The following is a 19,921-nucleotide window of genomic DNA, read 5'->3' on the forward strand; positions in this document are numbered from 1 at the left end:
AAGCAGGAGCAGGAAAGCTTGTAAAAGTGGCAGTGGGAGGAAAACTGCACAGGAGAGGGGGGAAGACCCACCTCCCACATGAACTGTAAATAAACACGCAGGCCTGACAACGTGGGGTCAGTGTCACCTTTCCCAGTGCTTGGAAAGGGGAAAGCTTGTAGCAGAGGCTCCTGCACAGGAGAAATCTGAACAAACAAAGCCTGTGGGACCAGGTGAGTGCTAAGCTCACCCCAGAGATCTGCATAAATAATGCCACCAGCTACAGGCTGAGAGCAGCAGGCAGGCAAGCCACAGTTGCAGACACCACTCTCAGAACTGTCTCCAGACGCTTTTTTTTCTTTTTCTCCCTACCTTTGATGAGAGAACAACCGAATTACACCTGCAAGCCGAAAAACTTACTGAAACTGTATTGCATTTGAACTTGGGACACTTGTTGGGGCTTTTTGTATGTGTGTGTGTGTGTGTGTGCGTGTGTGTGTGTGTGTGTGTGTGTGTGTGTGAGTGTGTAGTTTTGTTCTACTTTATGCCTCCCCTTTGATGAGACAACTACAGAACAACATCTGAGGCACCAACTCCAGGACTGGAGATTGAAATTGAGATGGACACCCAAATTATTAAGACTGAAACTGCATTGCATATAAACTTGGAAGTTTTTTGGGTTTTTTTTTTTTTATTTTCCATTTTATTTTAATTCATTTTTATATATAGATATTTCTTTCATTTACTTATTTTTTATTTTTTTATCTTTGATTTTCAATCCTCTCTCTGTCTCTCTAATGTCTGTTCAGCTTACTGTCGATTAGTACACTAACACTCCCTGTTTATACCTTTGAAACTCTCTTGTCTGATACCTTGTTCTGCTTTCTCCCTCTTGTCTGTATATTTGTTTTCTCCATTTCTTTAACTTCTTGCTTTCCATCTCAGCTCACCCTTCCATTCTAAATATTACCATTGTTATTATTACAAGCTAGAAAATACTTAATTGCACACAGTACAGGGACAGTAACAACACCAAGGACAATGACGGGAAGACAGAAAAAACAGGGAAACCAGTTTCCCCACAGCAAAAAATTAGTACAAGAACCAGAGGGGAATGAAGAGAACAGATACTCAGATCCAGACTCCAACAAAATGAAGATAAACTATGCCAAAGGACCCAATGAAGCCCACAAGAATAATTTAAAAGAAGACATACTACAAGTACTCAATGAGAATTTTATAGAGATGATACTGGATAGGGTCAACCAAAATGTACAGGAGACACTCAAGAAATTCCAAGACAATAAAAATAGAGAATTTGAAAAAGCAAAAGAAGAAATAAAGGAAACCATAGAAGCACTGTATAAACACCAAAGTGAAAGAGAGAACACAATGAATAAACGGATAAATGAACTCAGGACAAAAATAGACAACATTAAATAGGAAACCACCCAGGATATGGAAAACCTCAGAAAAAAGAATGAAACAGAACTGCAAAACAAAACGGAAGGCCAATCCAGCAGAATAGAACAAACAGAAGACAGAATCTCAGAACTTGAAGATGAAATGGTAATTAAAGGAAAAAACCGAAGAACTATTAATTAAACAACTCAAGACCTGTGAAAAGAAAATGCAAGAACTCACTGACTCCATCAAAAGACCAAACTTGAGAATCATGGGCATCGAAGAAGGAGAAGAGGTGCAAGCGAAGGGAATGCGTAATATATTCAACAAAATAATAATGGAAAATTTCCCAAATCTAGAGAAAGATATTCCCACACAGATGCAAGAGACCTCCAGGACACCAAACAGACCAGATCAAAATAGGACTACTCCACGACATATCATCATTAAAACAACAAGTTCAGAAACTAAGGAAAGAATATTGAAGGCTGTAAGAGAGAAAAAACAAGTAACATACAAAGGTAAACCCATCAAAATCACAGCAGACTTCTCAACAGAAACATTAAAAGCAAGAAGAGCGTGGGGTGAGATCTTCCGGGCACTGAATGAACATAACTTCAACCCCAGGATACTCTACCCAGCAAAGCTATCATTCAAAATAGATGGAGCAATAAAAGTCTTCCATGATAAGCAGAAACTAAAACAATATGTGACCACAAAGCCACCATTACAAAAGATTCTGCAAGGGATTCTGCACACAGAAAGTGACACTCAACTTAACCATGAAAAGGTAGGCAGCACCAAATCACAGGAAAAGAAAAAGCAAGAAAGTAAAGAGTAACCTCAACTTAGGTACACACAATCAAACCTTCAAACAACTAAGACAACTAAATGACAGGAATCACCACATACCTATCAGTACTAACGCTTAATGTTAACGGACCTAATTCACCCATCAAAAGGCACAGCTTGACGAAATGGATTAAAAAGGAAGATCCAACAATTTGTTGCTTACAGGAGACCCATCTCACCGGCAGAAATAAGCATAGGCTTAGGATGAAAGGCTGGAAGAAGATTTACCAAGCCAATGGCCCCCAAAAAACAGGCAGGAGTAGCAATACTTATCTCTGACAAAGTAGACTTCAAACTTACATTGATCAAATGAGATAAAGAAGGACATTCCATACTAATAAAAGGGGAAATAGACCAAAAGGAAATAATAATCATCAATCTGTATGCACCCAATGTCAACGCACCCAATTTCATCAAACATACCCTGAAAGACCTAAAAGCATATATAAACGCCAACACAGTGGTTGTGGGAGACTTTAACACTCCATTATCATCAATAGATAGGTCATCCAAACAAAAACTCAATAAAGAAATCCAAGATCTAAAATATGCAATAGATCAAATGGACCTAGTAGATGTCTACAGAACATTTCATCCAACCTCTACACAATATACATTCTTCTCAGCAGCCCATGGAACCTTCTCCAAAATAGATCATATCCTAGGGCACAAAGCAAGCCTCAGCAAATATAAGAAAATAGAAATAATACCATGCATACTATCTGATCACAATGAAGTAAAAGTAGAACTCAACAACAGAAGTAAAGAAAAAAAACATGCAAACAGCTGGAAACTAAATAACTCATTACTTAATGAAGAATGGATCATCGATGAAATAAAAGAGGAAATTTAAAAGTTCCTGGAAGTCAATGAAAATGAAAACACAACCTACTGGAACCTATGGGACACAGCTAAGGCAGTCCTGAGAGGAAAGTTTATAGCCATGAGTGCACATATTAAAAAGATTGAAAGATCCCAAATCAATGACCTAATGATACATCTCAAACTCCTAGAAAAACAAGAACAAGCAAATCCAAAAAAAACAGAAGGAGAGAAATAATAAAAATAAGAGCTGAAATCAACAAAATAGAAACCAAAAAAACCATACAAAGAATTAATGAAACAAAAAGTTGGTTCTTTGAAAAAATAAACAAGGTCAATAGACCCCTGGCAAACCTGACTAAAATGAGGAGAGAAAAAACCCAAATTAGTAGAATCAGGAATGTAAAAGGGGAGATAACAACAAACACCATGGAAGTCCAGGAAATCATCAGAGACTACTTCAAGAACTTATATTCAAATAAATTTGAAAATCTAAAAGAAATGGACAAATTTCTAGATACATATGATCATCCAAAACTGAACCAAGAGGAAATTAATCACCTGAATAGACCTATAACACAAAATGAAATTGAAGCAGCAATCAAGAGTCTCCCCAAAAAGAAAAGTCCAGGACCTGATGGATTCTCTGCTGAATTCTATCAGACCTTTAAAGAAGAACTAATACCAACCCTCCTTAAACTGTTCCACAAAATAGAAAGGGAAGGAAAACTGCCACACACATTTTATGAAGCCAGTATTACACTTATCCCAAAACCAGGCAAAGACACCTCCAAAAAGGAGAACTATAGGCCAATCTCCTTAATGAACACTGATGCAAAAATCCTCAACAAAATAATGGCAAACCGAATTCAACAACACATCAAAAAGATTATTCACCATGACCAAGTAGGCTTCATCCCAGGGATGCAGGGGTGGTTCAACATACGAAAATCAATAAACATAATAAACCACATTAACAGAAGCAAAGACAAAAACCACTTGATCATCTCAATAGATGTAGAAAAAGCCTTTGATAAGAACCAACATCATTTCATGATAAAAGCTCTAAGAAAACTAGGAATAGAAGGAAAGTTCCTCAACATTATAAAAGCTATATATGACAAACCTACAGCCAGCATTCAAAAACTGAAACCATTCCCTCTAAAATCAGGAACCAGACAAGGATGCCCACTATCTCCACTCCTATTCAACATAGTACTGGAATTCCTAGCCAGAGCAATTAGGCAAGAAGGAATAAAAGGAATACAAATAGGTAAAGAAACTGTCAAAATGTCCCTATTTGCAGACAACATGATCCTATACCTTAAAGACCCAAAAAACTCTACTCAGAAGCTTCTAGCCATCATCAATAGCTACAGCAAGGTAGCAGGATATAAAATCAACATAGAAAAATCATTAGCATTTCTATACACTAACAATGAGCAAATGGAAAAAGAATGTATGAAAACAATTCCATTTACAATAGCCTCAAAAAAAAATCAAATACCTAGGTGTAAACCTAACAAAAGATGTGAAAGACCTCTACAAGGAAAACTATACACTTCTGAAGAAAGAGATTGAGGAAGACCATAGAAAGTGGAGAGATCTCCCATGCTCATGGATTGGTAGAATCAACATAGTAAAAATGTCAATACTCCCAAAAGTAATCTACATGTTTAATGCAATTCCCATCAAAATTCCAATGACATTCATTAAAGAGATTGAAAAATCTACTGTGAAATTTATATGGAAACACAAGAGGCCACGAATAGCCAAGTCAATACTCAGTCAAAAGAACAATGCAGGAGGTATCACAATACCTGACTTCAAACTATATTACAAAGCAATAACAATAAAAACAGCATGGTACTGGCACAAAAACAGACATGAAGACCAGTGGAACAGAACAGAGGACCCAGATACGAAGCCACACAACTATAAGCAACTTATGTTTGACAAATGAGCTAAAAATATACGATGGAGAAAAAGCAGCCTCTTCAACAAAAACTGCTGGGAAAACTGGTTAGCGGTCTGCAAAAAACTGAAACTAGATCCATGTATATCACCATATACCAAGATTAACTCAAAATGGATCAAGGATCTTAATATCAGACCCCAAACTCTAAAGTTGATACAGGAAAGAGTAGGAAATATTCTGGAGTTAGTAGGTATAGGTAAGAACTTTCTCAATGAAACCCCAGCAGCACAGCAACTAAGAGATAGCATAGATAAATGGGACCTCATAAAACTAAAAAGCTTCTGTTCATCAAAAGAAATGGTCTCTAAACTGAAGAGAACACCCACAGAGTGGGAGAAAATATTTGCCAACTATACATCAGACAAAGAACTGATAACCAGAATACATAGGGAACTTAAAAAACTAAATTCTCCCAAAACTAATGAACCAATAAAGAAATAGGCAAGTGAACTAAACAGAACTTTCTCTAAAGAAGAAATTCAAATGGCCAAAAAACACATGAAAAAATGCTCATCATCTCTAGCAATAAAGGAAATGCAAATTAAAACCACACTAAGATTCCACCTCACCCCTGTTAGAATAGCCATCATTAGCAACACCACCAAGAACAGGTGTTGGCTAGGATGCGGGGAAAAAGGAACCCTCTTACACTGCTGGTGGGAATGTAAACTAGTACAACCACTCTGGAAAAAAATTTGGAGGCTACTTAAAAAGCTAGACATCGATCTACCATTTGATCCAGCAATACCACTCTTGGGGATATACCCAAAAGACTGTGACACAGGTTACTCCAGAGGCACCTGCACACCCATGTTTATTGCGGCACTATTCACAATAGCCAAGTTACGGAAACAGCCAAGATGCCCCACCACTGACGAATGGATTAAGAAAATGTGGTATCTATACACAATGGAATTTTATGCAGCCATGAGGAAGAACGAAATGTTATCAATCGCTGGTAAATGGATGAAATTGGAGAACATCATTCTGAGTGAGGTTAGCCTGGCCCAAAAGACCAAAAATCGTATGTTCTCCCTCATATGTGGACATTAGATCAAGGGCAAACACAACAAGGGGATTGGACTATGAGCACATGATAAAAGCGAGAGCACACAAGGGAGGGGTGAGGATAGGTAAGACACCTAAAAAATTAGCTAGCATTTGTTGCCCTTAACGCAGAGAAACTAAAGCAGATACCTTAAAGCAACTGAGGCCAATAGGAAAAGGGGACCAGGAACTAGAGAAAAAGTTAGATCAAAAAGAATTAACCTAGAAGGTAACACCCACGCACAGGAAATCAATGTGAGTCAATGCCCTGTATAGCTATCCTTATCTCAACCAGCAAAAACCCTTGTCCCTTCCTGTTATTGCTTATACTCTCTCTACAACAAAATCAGAAATAAGGGCAAAATAGTTTTTGCTGAGTATTGGCGGGGGGCGGGGGGTGGTGGCGGAGTGGGTGGTAAGTGAGGGGGTGGGGGCAGGGGGGAGAAATGAATCAAGCCTTGTATGCACATATGAATGATAAAAGAAAAAGGAAAAAAAAAGAAAAGAAAAAAATACAGAGAAATACTTGTATAATTGTAGGAAGAGAACTGCCTTTAGAAATGGCAGGCTGGGGACATCATGGCTCAAGTGGTAGAGCACCTGCCTAGTAAGCAGGAGGCCTTGAATTCACACCCTGGAAGAGCCAAAAAGAGGGGGGAAAGGGAGAATAATATTTATGACAAAGAACAAAAATGCTTGCTTTTTAAAAAAACATGGGCAAAAGTTAAAAACAACTATAATTCACAAATTAAACATAACGAAATACACACATATATACGCACACCCACACATCTAATTATAAAAATTATCACACAAAAAAATTTAAATATTTTAAAAAACTATTCATGGTGAAGTTAAAATGTCTAATGGACAAGAGCTGGGGTTTTTCTGCATTCGTACATACCTTGCTCTTGGAATGGTCACCTAGTCACACAGCTCTCACGAAACTTACCAGCTGGGAGTAACATTGGACCTTAACTTGTTCTACTCACTTTCTTCAGCATGAATCTTCTCTAGGGCATGAGAAAACATTTGCTTTACCTAGCTCTTCTCTGAAATACCTTTTCTTAGATTATTATGAAGCAGTAGCTACCTGACTATGTTCTTATATACTCACAGTAAAAACTAACCTTTAAGGAAGGATTCTAAAACAGTCAAGAAAGTTCCTTTCTTTTCTTTTCTTTTTTTTTTTTTTTTTTGCAATATTGGGGCTTGAACTTGGAGCTTTCACCTTGAGCTACTCCACCAGCCTTATTTTTGTGAATGGTTTTTCAAGATAGGGTCTGGAGGAACTATTTGCCCAGGTTGGCTTTGAACCGTGATCCTCCTGATCTCTGCCTCCTGAGTAGCCAGGATTACAGGTGTGAGCCACTGGCACCTGGCAAAAAAGTTCCTTTCTGAAATAGTAAATGGCAAATACTAAGCCTAAGGACTTTGCAGTTATTGAAATGCTGCTCATTTGTTCATTTACCAAATGGAACTGGGGTTCATTAGTTACTCTTAAGTACACATTATACCCAGGCACTGTGTTTAAGCTTAGGACACAGAGATTTAAAAAATAATAATAATCTCAGCCTGATGTGATAGCTCTTGCCTATAATCCTTGCTCTTAGGAGGCTGAGATAGGAAGATCAAAAGTTCAAGGCAATATCGTTCTCATTTTCCCTCTAAAGATGACCTACTTTCACTCTATTGAAAATATATTCCTTTCCTAATAAACTGTACTATCACTTTCACTACAAAAAACAGAGAGAAAAGAAGAAGAAGGAGGAGGAGGAGGAGGAGCAGGAGGAGGAGGAGCAGGAGAAGGAGAAAAAGGAAGAGGAGGAGAAAGAAGGAAAGAGGGAAGAGGATGGAGGAAAGAGGGAGGAGAAGGAGAAGAGGAAGAAGAAAAAGAAGAAGAGGAAGAAGAAGAAGAAAAAGGAGACCAGCCTGGGCAATAGCAAAACTCTATATCCAAAATAATAAACTAATAATAGTTTATTATTAAACTATTATTAGTTTAATAACTAATAATAATAAACTCCTTAATGAGCCACTAGTTTGGTGGCCAGAAACAGAAATAAATAGCTGATAATGATGCTAACTTTGGGAAGATTGCCGTAGGAGTGAACTGAGAAAAGGACGAATCAATTCAACTGAAGAGAAGCAAACAGTCACAGTGGTCATGGTGAGGCCAATGGCACCCAAGCTGCACCTTGTAGGCTGAGTAGAAGAAGGCAAGAGAACACTGCAGCAGAGCACGTAGTCTGCCGGAGGTGGTGGAGGGATGGGGAAGATAGTAAGATGAGCTATCAGCAAGCTTGTGATGACCCAGGGGGAACTGGGCCATGCTGCAATGCTCATCCACCACTTCCCTGACAGACCTGGAATAGCTTGTAAAGCTTTTGGGGAGTGGAGAAGGGTCAAGGACAAGGCTGGGAAGACCACTGGACCAGGGCCTGAAGGTCTGCACCTCCCCTGAAGGGAGCCAGGGAAGCAGGAGCCATTGGAAGCTATTACTAGAAAGCAATGTAGTCAGAATGGGTCACTTTAAAAAATCTTCTAGAAGCAAAATGGGGAAGGGATAGGAGGAAAACTGATTAAAAACGGACAAGAAATGGTGATGCTCTGAACTGTCTGTAGTCTAAGGATAGGAAAGATACTGGCTTAGTGTTTTCACCAGAATTCTGGCAGTATGAGGGGGAGCTGATGAAAGACAAGAGATCCTCTAGGAAGTCCTTCAGGTATCTCAGGGGCAAGGTGGGTGATGAGATGGGATAGCCAGTCACCAGGGTGGACTGGGGAAGAAGTCCTATGGGGAGACTATAGGACTGTAACTGCTGCGATTGTCTCAAGGATAAGGTGCAGGACTTATTTTGTCTAAAACAGGAAAGAACTTTTACCAAAACAGGATCTCTCCAGTGACCTGCTAGAATTCTCCTGCTAATCCAAGGGAAGAGTCACTGCATGGCCCACCTCAGCTTACCCCTGGGGTTGGGATCACTTTTCTTATAGTTTTTAGTTTCTTCTCTGGGACAAGCTGAAAGGAGTTTACTAACTAACCTTCAGACCAGATGGGTTTCTGTAGTGCAAGCAGGGAGAAGGGCCAGAAAAGAAACAGACAGGCTGTGTTCTGATGATGAGATGGGGAGGGGATGGCAAAGCAGAGAGATAACTTCAAGAATTGAAACATGAAGGTCACATAGCACTGGGGAAATGAAATAGCCAATAAAGTCACATGCAGCCATATGTAAGTTGAGCTTTGCTTTTTGCTTCTGTTACCTGCTTGCAAGGGTATATAAGGTGAGACCTCTTTGTTCTCAGGGCTCAGCTGTTGGACACGAGTCTGCTGGGTCTGTGTAGGCACAATTAAACATTGCTTCCTGCTAAACTGCCTCAGTGTTCCATATCTCAGCTTGAGATTCCCGCAACAGTAGAAGTGAAGTCAGGCTTGCTGTTAAAAAAACGAAGCAAAACCCATCTGTTGTGGAGGACAAAGACTCAGTAATGTGGCAGTTCCCCCCAGAGGGATCAAACAGTGAAAAAAGAGAATCCCTAAATTAATATTTAATGGGTTTTTTTTTTTTGTTTCATCTAACATCAAGCTGGCCAATTTGCCTTCTTGACAGGATAAGTTGTTTTAGGGAGAGGTACTGGAGGTAGCTATTGCTTTGTAGGTTTTATTAGAATCAGGTCTATCCAATCTTTGGACTCTGAAAATATTCTCCTGGTGAAGTTAAAGTTAGAGGTCTCTTTTTGCCATTATGTTTAAATACATAATATATTTACATGGTGCAAAAGTTTAAACTTTGTGAAAGGATGTACATCGAAAAGTCCCATTCGTACCCATGCCTTTATCCTATCTATCCTTTTCCTCTTCATCCCTTCCTTCATTACTCTCGTTTAATTAATCAATTACACAAATACAAATTAAAAAGAGGCTTTATGCTGTTTTGCATCTTGCTTTTTGTCATGTAACAATATGCTAGTACATTCTTCTTTACAGATGCATGGTACTCCTTCCCAGGGATGGATGGAGTTCTGTTTATTTAACCTGACCTGTATAGTTTATCACTTGAATTATTTTCAAATTTTTGTTATTTTAAAAATATCACTACATACTACTATATGTATGTCTTTATATATGGGCGGGTGTCCAAGAAGAGGGCTTGCTAGATGAACAGGTAGATATATAGGTAATTTCAAGGGTTGTACCTATCTGCAGTCTTACGAATAACGTGTGAAATTATCAGCCTTAGCAATGGTATGCTGTCAAATGTTAGGATATTTGCCAGTCTTTAGGTTTGAAATGGGATTACTGTGTAAATTTAAGTTTTGTTATTTTAATACAAATGAAAGCAAGCATATGTTATTTGGTTTAAAGCATCTCCTTCTAGGGATTGGACTTTGAGCACATGATAAAAGCGAGAGCACACAAGGGAGGGGTGAGGATAGGTAAGACACCTAAAAAACTAGATAGCATTTGTTGCCCTTAACGCAGAGAAACTAAAGCAGATACCTTAAAAGCAACTGAGGCCAATAGGAGAAGGGGACCAGGAACTAGAGAAAAGGGTAGATCAAAAAGAATTAACCTAGAAGGTAACACACATGCACAGGAAATCAATGTGAGTCAACTCCCTGTATAGCTATCCTTATCTCAACCAGCAAAAACCCTTGGTCCTTCCTATTATTGCTTATACTCTCTCTTCAACAAAATTAGAGATAAGGGCAAAATAGTTTCTGCGGGGTAGCGAGGGGGTGGGGGGTAGAGGGAGGGGGCGGAGTGGGTGGTAAGGGAAGGGGTGGGAGAAGGGGGGAGAAATGACCCAAGCCTTGTATGCACATATGAATAATAAAACAATAAAAATTAAAAAAAAAGCATCTCCTTCCCCAGACCCCCCTTTTTCCCCTGGAGACAGGGTCTTGCTATGTGGCCCAGACTGTGCTGGAACTTGCTATGTAGCCCAGGATGGCCTCAAACTACAGATGGTCTTGTCCCAGCTCCCACACCCAGCTAAGCATTTTTATAATTTTAACTGTTGGTGTTCTTGGCCTACTTTCTATTGTTGCTTTTTTTCCCTGGGAACTTTCATTTCGTTTTTGAGACAGGGTCTCTCCATGTCAAACACACAATCCTCCCGCCTCAGCTTTCTAATTGCTCAGATTACAGGTGCACAGCACCACATTTGACCTAGGAACGTTTGATATATTAGAGAAATCAGCCAAAATGTAGGCTACAAATTTAATACACAGAGTTTATGCAGTGTCACTAGGAGGCAATACACTGCAGTCGTCCTTATCTCAACATCTAAAGAAACTAGTGTAGCCAAAAAAAATCAAATAACAGGTGCAGGGCCAAATGGATAGAGGGACTGCCCGACACAGACAAGCACAGCAATACCTCAGGCTAAGCAGAATTCGGACTTATGACCAAGTTTCCACAGCACTTCAACTTGGGAGTACATGAAGCTAGTCTCGGGGAGACAGCTTGAGCAGTAGCTCATGGCTAAAAATAACTTGCACTTCACAATCCTTATGCAGATCCTGGGCTCTCACAGTGTTATTCGCCTGCCCTGTCTGGCCTCCCAGCTCAAAGCAGATTAGAACTCAGAGAGCCAAAGTGAATCTGATAAGGATTGAGTCAGACTCCCGGATAAGAACCCAAGAAAGCAAGATGACACTCAAAGATGAAAAAGCATGTGGCTCAAGGGTGGCTCATTCTTGTAATCCTAGCTACTCAGCTACTCAGGAGGCAGAGATCAGGAGGATCGAGGTTCAAAGCCAGCTCAGGGAAATAGTTTGTGAGACTATTTTGAAAAAAACCATCACAAAAAAGGGCTGGTGGAGTGGCTCAAGGTGAAAGCCCTGAGTTCAAGCCCCAGTGCAGCAAAAAAAAAAAAAAAAAAAAGATGACAAAGCATGCAGTAGCTTGGGGTCATTGGCTTGTGGGAACAAGGAACCTTACAAGGTAATGGTTGCATGAGAAGCTGCAATGACCTCTCGCCCTGTTAAGTCAGCCATCCATTCATGATTTTTCTTCTTTTCTTTCTCTTCCTCTTCTTTTTTGAGTCAGGGTGGTTTTTTTTATGAGACAGGCTAAACAGTCCCGGCTGCCCTTGAAGTTGAGATCCTCCTGCCTCAGCCTCCCCAGTGCTAGGATAGGGTTTTCTTCAGAGCAGCTTTGGTCTGCTAGTACAGTTCTCACATAAATATGCAAGATAAAGAGCGGGAAAACTGAATGTTGAGATTCTCCTATGTGCCAGGCATCGAGCCTAATGTTTTGTACACCTTTCCTCACTTAATCTTCACAACTTGTGAAGTAGACATTCTCCACACTTTGCAGATGTGAAAACAAGTTCAGAGATCATAAGCCCAAGATCAAAAGAAATAGAGAAGCAGGTATCAGCCTGGCATTATTAGGCAGACCCTGGGGTTGCTAGGAGTTGGCCTGGTATTCTCTTGCTGAATGTGAACACTGTCACAGGGTATCAACATGAGGCAAGGCCACTCTGATTATGAACCAAGACAAAACAAGACCACTGTGTAATCATGTCTGACCACAAACCAAACATGAATGCTGTCCCAACCACAGAAATGACAAATGCCACCTCCCTCCCAGCCTTGGGTAGTAACCAACTGCTGCTTCTTTTTTTTTTTTTTTTTTCCATTTTCAATTTTATTTTAAAGTTTTAAAATTACAAAGACAGCAAAATTTTCCCGGCACAAATAACACTTGTTTAAAAGGGGGAGGGGGCGCAAGTGCGCGATTTTCCTATTAAAAATAAGAGAAAGACAACTGTACATTTTTTTTTCTCCCAGCTCCTGGCGAGGCATAAGGACTAGCCCTAGATAGGCATATATACATATACACACACATGCATCAGACCTAGCTCTCTACGCTACTTAGCAAACCCAGAGCAACTGCAGCGAGTCTTACTGCAACACCCCCTAGAAAGACTCACAAGTAAAGAGGTGAGAGGCTTTTAAGAGGCTGGTGTGGGACTGAAGCTGCACCAGATCAAACCAAGCAAAGCCGCATCTTAAAACAGGAGGCACAAAAAAAACAAGGAGAAAGAAAAAGTCCTCCTGGAGGCAATCTGTCAATTGTGTGGAAAAACCCAAGTTTAAAAGGGTACACTGAGGCACTTCGCTGACTCCTCACCCTTCCCCTAAAATTTCCACTCCCATTTAATAAAGAGACTGCCCAAACCACAAAGATCCTCCTCACCCCCCAATGGCTAGTTCCCACTGACTGGGAGAAGCTACAGCTTCTCCATCCAGCTGTCACTCAGAACCCCAACCCTCCCTAAAACAACAGTGGGCCAAAGGGCAAACAACAGAGTGAGAAGGAAGGCCTAGATCCCCACTGCTCACCCACCAAGAAGGGCTCTGAAATTCCACGGGTGCCCAACTTAAAGAAAGCCCTAAAGATCCTCCCATCCTTAGCTCCTGGGCCCCTCAGTCAGCAGAAAGTACAGCCTTGCCCAATTTCCTCCCCATCTACCTTCACAACAAACAAGCCACCCAACAAAACAGAGCCCACCCAGATCCCAATCCCTAAGATGAATGGCAAATCAAGAAGACGAAGTCCAAGTGCATCCTCATCCTTGTGCAGATGAGATTGGTGGCTGCTGTCCTTGCACAACTGGTTAGGGAAAAAGGAATTATTCCATGATTTCCGAGGAATCCAAATCTGTCCCTTATAAAGTCAGACCAGGATGGGCAAAGGGCTGCAGATGAGGATCAAGAGAGAAGAAAGGAGAAAAGTATTTACAGAAAATAGAAGAGGGGGGAAAGGTTTCATTGTCACTTCTTCTTGCCCGCCCTTTTGGCACTGGACTTGGCTTTGGGCTTCACTGGTTTGGCCTTCTTGGGTTTAGATGCCTTGACGGGCTTGGCTTTAACAACCTTGGGTTTTTTGGCTTTCTTGGGCGTGGCAGCCGTCTTCTTCTTAGCCTTCTTGACTGGGGTGGCTTTGGGTTTCTTGCTTGGAGCTTTGGAGGCAGCCTTCTTGGGTTTGGCTGCCTTCTTTGGAGTGGCCACCTTCTTGACTTCCTTCTTGGTCTTCTTGAAGGCCACTGACCTCTTGGGTTCGTCGCTCTTGGCCAGCCGGAAGGAGCCCGAGACCCCCACCCCTTTGGTTTGCTTGAGGACACCGGTGGTCACCAGGCGCTTGATGGACAACTTGATCTGGGAGTCGGCGTTCTCACCCACCTTGTAGTGGCTTTTGATGTACTTCTGGATGGACTGGCGCGAGGAGCCCGCGCGGTTCTTCTCCGCCTGGATGGCCGCCACGATCATGTCTGAATACTTGGGGTGGTCTGTGGACTTCTTGGAGGCCTTGGCCCGCTTGGGCTTGGCCGCAGGAGTGGACATGGAGTTCTCGGTCATGGTGGCCTGCCTGGTCCTGCTGCTGAAGGCGCCTTCCAAAGGGCTAGCCCTCGTCGGAGGCGGCCTCGGGATCTGCTCTCGGGCCCCTGACTACCAGGCCAGGCCGGGGTGCGGGCGAGGAGCCACTGCCTCTGGGCCCCGGCGCGGGTTGCAGGAGGGCTCACGCCGCCGGTCCGCCGCTGGCTCTCGGCGCCTGGCTCGGGCTCTGCCTCCGCCTCCTCTGCCTCCCTTTTCCCAGCTTCGCGTCTCCCAACTGCTGCTTCTTGACCACCCAGCCTCACTCTGACCTGCTCTCCTTTTAGACAAGATTTGTGAATATACAAAACCATAGAATTCCCTCTACTTCCTGACAGCATCTACCCCAGAACAAAGCCCTGTTTCCTTAAAGCCTCCCTCCAAAGCCCCCTGCAAGCCTGCAAGCCAAAGTTCTCCCCCACTGCAACAAACCCTATTTGTCCACTCCTGGTGGTCTTTGACTGGAGGGTCCTGAATGTCACCCAGAGAAATTGTGCTGAGGCAAGGTTCTGCCCCAGGTCCAGCTAATCCAGAGCCAATGCCCTGGACTAACCTGCTCTGCTGGTCCCTATTCCATTTTTTTTATTTAAAGAAAAAAAAATTGGGCTACCTATGATTCAGTTTGTTAAGTAAGAAAGTGGATTTGAAAGGTTCAAACTTCAGGGCTGATGGAGTGGTCAAGACCCTGCATAGGCAGCAATGAGGCCCTGAGTTCAAATCCCAGTGCCATCAAAAAAAGAAAAAGAAAAGAAAATTTTAGTGGTGATGGAGTGGTTCAAGTGGTAAGACCATCTGTCTAACAAGCTGGAGCCCTCAGTTCAAGCACCAGTACCTCCAAAGAAAAGCTGAAAGGGTAAAATTTCAATTAGAGTGGAAATAAAAACTCACTGCCATGGAAAACTTCATTTCCCCACTATCTGGTGAAATGAAGCATTTGTTATACCCATGTATTGTCTCTTTCTTAACAACGTCAGCACGTTCTGAATTATTTTTAGTTTTCTAAGTGACAAAGTGCAACTTAGCCTTTTAAATTCAACACAGGTGTCATCCTTTATCTCTTCTTTGTGTACAGTCCAGTACCTGAGCTTATTTTTAATGAGAAGACAAATTAAAGATCTTCTATCATCTCTTCCTTAAAAAAAAAAATCAGTATGTGAAATAAAGAAAAAGGATGGTCACAAGGCAGGCATTAAGTTGAAAGATGAGGCAGAGCCAGGCAGCAGTCTTTTGTGGATAACAGAAGATGGAGCCTGATTAAGAATACAGGGGAACCCTCTGAGCACCTGGGGAGTTCTAAAAGAAGAGAGGTGGGGTGCACTTGTGAAAAATGTCCCCTTCAAGCACAGGAGCCTAGGGACCAGAGACCTCTCCTGAGCCATCTCTCTCAGATCTAATTGTCTACACTCACCTTCTGGCAGTTTTCCTTCATAACAATTTCCTGTGGGTTATGAAGGAAAGATTTTGAAGACGACTAATTTTACTCTGCGTTTGTTCAGCTGCTTCTCCAACCTCACAGCCCTTCTTTCATTCCAGTCTAACTGGGCCTCTGTCTGTCTGCCCGCCGACCTCTGGAGGCAGCTCTCCCAAGACACCCATCCCGGCTCAGAAAGGCGGGCTGCCTGGTTGGTTGGTTTTCCCAGTCCGCAGCGACCGCCTTTCTAGGAGCTGCCCCTCTGGTCTCACAGGGTGCCCTCAGGTGCATAGGGAAAGCGGCTCCCGAAACGATCGGGGTCCCCCAGTTAGAGCCATAGGAAGCCCCAGGACAGCTGTTCAGCCTAGGCAGGGAATACGGAGCCTCCTCCCTACGTCCCCGCCCAAGGCGATGGGGACTCGTCCCCTGCCACAGAGGCTGAATGCTACCCTGCTGCTGGCCTCTTTCCCCCACACCCATATCGGCTCCCCGTGCGGGGACAGCTTTCGCGACACCCTGGGAAGAAAGCGGAAGACAAAGAACGAAGGAGCGGGGACGAGGTGGTGCAGGGGTGGGGAGACAGAGGTACCAGTTGCGCTTGCAACATCCACGGAAGGAAGTGGCAGCCGGCAGGGGGGAAGAGGGTGCGAGTAGGGGACAAGACGGGGTGATGGGATGGAGCCCGGCCCGGGAATCGGGGACAATGGACGCGACGCTGCAGCTGCTCCAGCTGCGGGGCACTGGAGGCAGTCGGGCTGGAGAAGGAGAGGGGACGGCGTCCCCGGAGACTGGGCTCCCCTGGGCCGGGGGCCCGCGGGCGGAGGAGGGGTGCGGAAGCGGAGCCAGCTGCTGGCGCCTGCCGCGCACTTACCCGCGCGCGCCGCTCGGTCCCCAAAGCCGCGCGCTCCCGCCGGCGCCCGCCGGGTCGGAGGAACCCCGCGCACGCTGGGCCTGGGCTGGCGCTTGGGCAGCCGGGAGCGAAGAGGGAGGGATCGCTGGGACCTTTGTTCGGTTCCACCCTCTGGAGCCGCGGACGGACCGTAGGCTGCGGGAGAGGCGCGCCGGAGGCGGGGCTGGGCGGTGGCGGGGCTGGGCGGTGGCGGCGGGGCTGGGCGGTGGCGGCAACGGCCCGGACAGTCCTGGATGCCCAGACGAAGGAACGGAACCTACTTTGTGTGACACCCCGGACCGGGTCGCCTACTAAAGCCAGGGCTCGGCTTTGGTCCAGGCGTGGTCGCACGAGGGGAGTGGGGAAGGGGAGTGAGCTCGGTGACCTGCTGGCCAAACATTCTAGGCTTTGAGGGCTGAGCCTCCTGGTGAAGCCAGTCCCACCAACAGTGGGGTGTGAACTTGCACTATGGCTTTACAGTGCAACCAGGAAAGTCCCAGTCCTCCCTGACCTACGTACGGGAGCCCTAATGTATGCCCTGGGAGCGTCGGGATTTGTGTGGTGTGATGTGATTGCCCACGGAAATGGGAAATCCATAATCCTCGATGGCAGAACCAGACTTCTGTCACATACGAGGTGCTCAGTAAATACTGAAGATGGGGATTGGAGCTGAACTGGTGCTCAACAATTGTTTGCTGCTTAACTGACTCTACTATTGCTATTTTTTTGAGTCAGTATGTATAGGTAATCTTCTGTGCAATGAACAAGAGATAATAAAGTCTGTGCCCTCTGAGAGCTTACACTCAAACAGTGTGGAGTTTAGTGGCTGCCTTCAAGGGGGATAAAGGACTAGGCTGGACCCATAAAGAGGCTTGGCAGAGCTGTGATTTGCACCTGTCTCAAGATTGAAGTTTCCTCCGGGTAAGGCCTTCCCGGTCTTGCACATTAAATTACTCACCCACCCACAGCAACACTCCTTAGTTCCTCCGTTGGATTGTGTTTCTCCTTTGTACTTAACCACCATCTGCTGAATGTTGTGTGTCATATTAATTTCATGAATTATTCTGCTCTTCCCTAAAATGTCAGCTCCATGAGAACAGTGACTACTCTGTTCACTATACCCAGCTCCAAACTTAGAACTTCTAGCATGGCAAATACTCACTAAATTATTATTGAATTAAAGAATGAATGCTTTTGTTTGTTTCCCCAACTAGACTGCGGGGTCATGCGCATCTTTGCAGTGCCTGGCACAAGGTAGATGCAAAATTAATGTTTGTTGAATGAATGAGTTAACAGAAATGGTCCACAATTGGGGTCCCTTTGGGTTCCCTGCCTTGCCAATGTAATTAGAACTTGAAAGAAAGGAAAATCACTAAACAAACTTGGTCAAAAAAATTTTCATCTATGTTATTAATTCTCCGGATTGATAAAATCGTGCAGTGACGCCATCTATGGTTTAAATGTGTCCCCCAAGCCCCATGAGCTCTAAATTTACTGCTCCATGCAACAGGGTTGAGAGGTGAGACCTTTAAGAGGAGTTTTAGAATGGATCAAGGCTGCTATCAAGGGAGTGGTTTATCAGGGAAATTGGTTCTTGATAAAAGGATGAGTTTGGCACCTCTCTCCCACCCCGCTCCTCCTCCTCCTCTTTCTCTCCTTTCAACTTTTGTTATGGTTGATTCAGCAAGATCTTCCCCAACATGGCTTGACCTTGGATTTCTCAGCCTCCAGAACTGTAAGAAATAAATCTCTGTTCCTTTTTTTTTTTTTTGAAGTTACTTAATCTCAGGAATTCTATCCTAGCTGCCCAAGACAAGTTATGACTCAATTGTTATCAGAGATTATTGCCTCCTGGCTGTTGGCATAAACCTTAAGAATATCTTTGTGCAGGCTCCAGGCCTCGATCTAGGTATTGCCACTTGTAATTGGTGCAATGGTTAATCAGTGGCATCAAATTCTTTCACTCTTTCTGTCCTGTCCAGTGCCTTTTAGTCAAATCTCTAAGGCAGATAGCAGCTAGTATCTATGGAACACTTTCTCTGTACTGTCATCAAACATGGTTCTGAGTACATTACATTTAATCCTCACAACCAATTGGGAGTTCAAGTTAAATGAGGGCACTGAAGAACAAACGGGGAAACCGGGCACTTGTGGCTTATGCCTGTGATCATAGCTACTCAGGAGGCAGAGATCAGGAGGATCGTGATTCAAAGCCAGCTCAGGCACATAGTTCCCCGAGACCCTATCTCGAAAATCCCTTCACAAAAAAGGGCTGGTGGAGTGGCTCAAGGTGAAGGCCCTGAGTTAAAGCCCCAGTACCACAAAAAAAAAAAAGAACAAACTTGGAAGTTTAACTCAGCTGGGAAGAGCCAGCCAAGATTTTAATCCAAGTCATTCAGCACCATATGAATGGTGTCACCAAATGATGACCTATGGCATCACCCACCATAGGGTAAAGACTCCAGAAAAGAATGTAGGAAGCACAGTAGGGCCACTCCACTAAACAGTGTTTGACCTGCCCTGTGTGTCGGGAGGGAGGGAAGGGGTGTGCCCAGCTACTCTCCCTGTCCAAAGAGTGGGGGAATATGGAAAATTCTGGCACAGTCAAACTTTAATTTTTAAATTATAGTTGTACTTATTATTAAATAGAGTATTCAAAGATTTCAGATGGACTAATGCAAAATGGGAACTTAGAGTTTCAACTAGAAAGAAAAAGTGAATAAAAACAAAACATCAAAAACCCCAATTTTCTCAATCCACTATAGGTAGGTTTCCCCTAAGAAAATAGAGTATGGATTTTGTAGGAGATAAATTGGGTGATCATTAACGATGGCAAGTATTTGCTTTTCAAAAGCAAATGTACATTTCAAGTTGTAGAAGCTCTGAAGTACATCTAGGATGTGTTGGGTATTACTTACTCTATCCCCAGCTCCCCCAGATTCTCACTGAGGAAATGATAGGAAAAGAAGAGCAGACAATCAATGAAACTCACTAATGGGATATATTCCACAGAACAGTACATAAACAAACTAGCTCTATGTGACTGCCATAATGACTTTCTAGTTCCTCAAAGATGTGTGGAGACCTGGACTCTTTCCCATGAATACCTCTACAGGACAACAAATCACAGGATTTGGATGAGTCAGATTTG

General features: G+C 43.3%; 2 protein-coding genes across 3 annotated transcripts in view; both read right to left on the reverse strand.

The window, feature by feature from the left end:
• Positions 1–16,936, reverse strand: part of Gsdme (gasdermin E) — a 70,321-nt gene extending 53,385 nt beyond the window's left edge. The window contains exons 1-2 of one of the 2 annotated variants that reach the window (XM_074065165.1): positions 16,753–16,936; positions 9,347–9,518 (exon numbers count right to left, since the gene is read on the reverse strand). The gene's annotated coding sequence lies outside the window, so the exon portion shown is untranslated. The remainder of the gene's footprint in view (positions 1–9,346; positions 9,519–16,752) is intronic. The other variant, XM_020179403.2, reaches the window with a different exon arrangement.
• LOC109696376 (histone H1.0-like) lies at positions 12,713–14,688 on the reverse strand. The gene has a single exon (XM_020179404.2). It carries the CDS (start codon positions 14,453–14,455, stop codon positions 13,871–13,873), a length of 585 nt encoding a protein of 194 aa, XP_020034993.2. The 5' UTR covers positions 14,456–14,688; the 3' UTR covers positions 12,713–13,870.
• Positions 16,937–19,921: the final 2,985 nt, after the last annotated feature.

Source organism: Castor canadensis, chromosome 2 (genome assembly GCF_047511655.1).
Source record: "Castor canadensis chromosome 2, mCasCan1.hap1v2, whole genome shotgun sequence".
Classification (NCBI taxonomy): Eukaryota; Metazoa; Chordata; class Mammalia; order Rodentia; family Castoridae; genus Castor; species Castor canadensis.

Excerpts from the sequence above, each read along its gene's own strand:
- LOC109696376 (XM_020179404.2), bottom strand. The coding sequence starts at position 14,455 with ATGACCGAGAACTCCATGTCCACTCCTGCGGCCAAGCCCAAGCGGGCC.